The 2,862-nt window shown below is 39.9% G+C and overlaps 1 protein-coding gene across 2 annotated transcripts in view; it reads right to left on the bottom strand.

Annotated features, from left to right (window-relative positions):
• Positions 1 to 1,484: 1,484 nt before the first annotated feature.
• SCG3 (secretogranin III) overlaps positions 1,485 to 2,862 on the bottom strand; it is a 34,636-nt gene continuing 33,258 nt past the window's right edge. For both annotated transcript variants that reach the window (XM_040492693.1, XM_040492694.1), the window contains one exon: positions 1,485 to 2,070. In XM_040492693.1, the coding sequence (XP_040348627.1) occupies positions 1,952 to 2,070 (119 nt within the window). In that variant the 3' untranslated portion in view covers positions 1,485 to 1,951. The remainder of the gene's footprint in view (positions 2,071 to 2,862) is intronic.

Here is a 2,862-nt window from a genome sequence, read left to right as displayed (position 1 = left end):
TGTAATATAAACAGAAATTTAAAATTAAGGGCACAATCTTAGAAATACTCTTCTGAATATTTCATTGTTGTCTAAGGTCTCTCTTAGCACTTTCTGGCCAAAACCTCTCTCTCCTTCATTAAATTAAATTCTGAATTTGTTGTGGCCACAGCTGACCTGTCTTGGACCAGAGTACTTTAGTACTGCCTTGGAGGAGTAGACTGAGCCACAAGGAACCAGGTTTGAGGCCACGCTTTAACTGCTTCTTGGCCATCAGAATTTGAGCACACGCTGTGCCCTTGTTCTTTCTGTGAACCAGTTTCCTCATTTATAAAACAAGGCTGATGATCCCCTGCTTGTCTTGGTTACTGCTGGGAGCTAATGAATGTCACTGTGTCGGAAAACTGCAACACATTCCCTAAGTAAATGTCTCATTTTAAAATATACCGCATAGGTAAATTATAGAAAAGTGAATGGATAAAATGCTTTAATTGCAGCCAGACTTTTTTTTCTGATGTAAAAGCTGCCCATTTGGACTTAGCCCTATAGGACACAGGTGAGGTAGCAGTCATGTTATCAAAAATGACATTAAAATGCTCTGACTCATCGTGTTTGGCAAGGATATTTTGGGCATAGGTTGTTTTTAGCTCTCCCTTACTGCTCACCAGTGAGTACTGGCTTGTCTAGAACATACTGAGTTTAGTTTGTGTGTGTGTCAGGCTTTGGTTTTTGTTTATTTGTACAACTCAGGAGGGGGAGGAGCAGCAATGGTTTCCTACCCATGAAAAATAGCCTCTTACATTTCCCTATAAGTTTCTCCGTCCTCACCAAAAAGTAGGTACCAAGCAGGAGCATTCAAGACAAGTATCAGAAGGCCATTTGGATTAGGACAGCTAATACACAGAGCATCATATTCAGATTTCCAACTGAAATATATAGAAAAATATGTTATTACTGTATGCTGAATAATGCATTTGCAAAGCATTCTTTGGTTTGGGAACATTGCCCATTAACATTTCAGGAGGACCTTGGGCCACTGTGTGTTTCCAGGGATGTGTTTGTGATGGTAGCTGAGGGAGAGGAGATGCAGGGACCCCAAGTTCATTAACCTTTTCCTCAGGGAAGTTCATTTACCAGCTCTGGTCCACAAAGAAGGGAATGATTGTCTTCTGTGTTTCTGTTCTACTGCCTGGCTTTCTTGCTCTCAATTGAGAAATGTTGGCCTGGATTAAATTCAGCTTAGATAACCCAGATCTGGCATACATTTTTACTTTGCTTTGGTAGTGTTTATGACCTCATTTTTCTTCTTGGGGAGCATACAGTTATCCCTATTAATAAAGTGGGTGTCTGAAAATTCACCAATAGAAAATATTAAGAGTGGGGGAAATTACTGATGAAACCAGCAACTCCTATGCCCATTTTCCAGGTTCCTTTCTGCACCAGTGGGGCCTGATAAAGAGCCAGCAGGAACAGCCAAAAAGCAGAGAGCTATCCTTTATGCTAGATAGGCTTTGAGGAAATGTTAATTTATTTTAACTCCCAAAAGGGAACTGGTGATGGAAATGACATCTTGTAACAGACATATTCTACGAGGTGTTTTGATACCCAGCATGCCTTGAAAACAGAACCCCCTAATTCTTCAGGGGGTGTCTATGTGACACAGCGGGAAGAAGCTTCAGTTTTAAATTCAGTCTGTTACAGGCTTTCCAAAGCAGCATATCTCTGATTATAAAATGTAAATCTATAAGGAAATAAGGATTCTATATACAAAATCTCAGCTTACATACAACTTTACTTCTCAAATCGTTTTTATGGCAAGAAAGCTATGTTTGACCACTTCTAAAAGGTTAACTACTGCACTTTCATCACTTTCTAAAAATCCTTGACTCAAATTACTTTAATCACAGACTTAGAAGTGTTTGAAGCTATGTTTTCTGAAACAGTCTAAAGACTCCTGAATCTTTTGCCATTTTTACAGGCTGCTGTAAATACGCTTGATGGCATCGGCTTCTTCTTTATCAAGGATGCCCTTCTCCACGTAAGCATCAGCTTGTTGGTTGATGAAGTCCCTCATCTTTGAAAGGTCATAATCTGGAAAATATCGTCAGAGAGTCATGAGCAGAGATAGGAAAGAGACATCCCCTTATAGTGATTGCCATGAACTAAGAAGCGTTTTATACAAAAACACAACTACTATTCCATCGCAGTCTTTCACATCAGAAGACATATTAGATGTTGGCATTTTTTCAGTCTTTACAGTTTAAAATCGTGTTTATGTATATTGTCTCATTTGTTGTCCATGATCGCACCTGCAAGGTGTTCAGGTAGGGAGTATCACCATCATTTGAGCATGGGGAGAACAGGCCCATAGACCATGTCTTTGAAAACTTAATATTTATACCAATCACCTGGGGGCTCTTACAGATTTGTATCAGTAGGTCCGAGGCAGAGGTCCAGATCCTGCATTTTAAATACGCTCCCAGGAGATATTGCTGCTGCTGGTTTGGGACTCACACTTGGGGAGACAATATCCTAAAGCTTAAGTACCTTCAAGGTCACACAGGTAGTAAGAGTTACAAATAGAACCAGGTGTTTTGATTTTCTGTAATTGTTATACAGGTTAAGTTCCTGTTGATGTGACAACCCATTTATTTTTTTCCAAATTAAGAATTACCATTGGCTCAGTCGGTAGAGGGTTCGACTTTGGCTCAGGCCATGATCTCACAGTTTGTGGGTTTGAGCCCCAAGAGCCTGCTTCAGATTCTGCGTCTCCCTCTCTCTCTGCCCTCCCCTTCTTGTGCTCTGTCTCTCTCTCTCTCAAAAATAAATACTAAAAAAAGAAAGAAAGAAAGAAAGAAAGAAAGAAAGAAAGAAAGAAAGAAA

The sequence above is a fragment of the Herpailurus yagouaroundi genome, unplaced genomic scaffold (genome assembly GCF_014898765.1).
Source record: "Herpailurus yagouaroundi ecotype Mexico unplaced genomic scaffold, PumYag 184, whole genome shotgun sequence".
NCBI lineage: Eukaryota > Metazoa > Chordata > Mammalia > Carnivora > Felidae > Herpailurus > Herpailurus yagouaroundi.
This window is presented reverse-complemented; position numbering and strand designations above follow the sequence as displayed.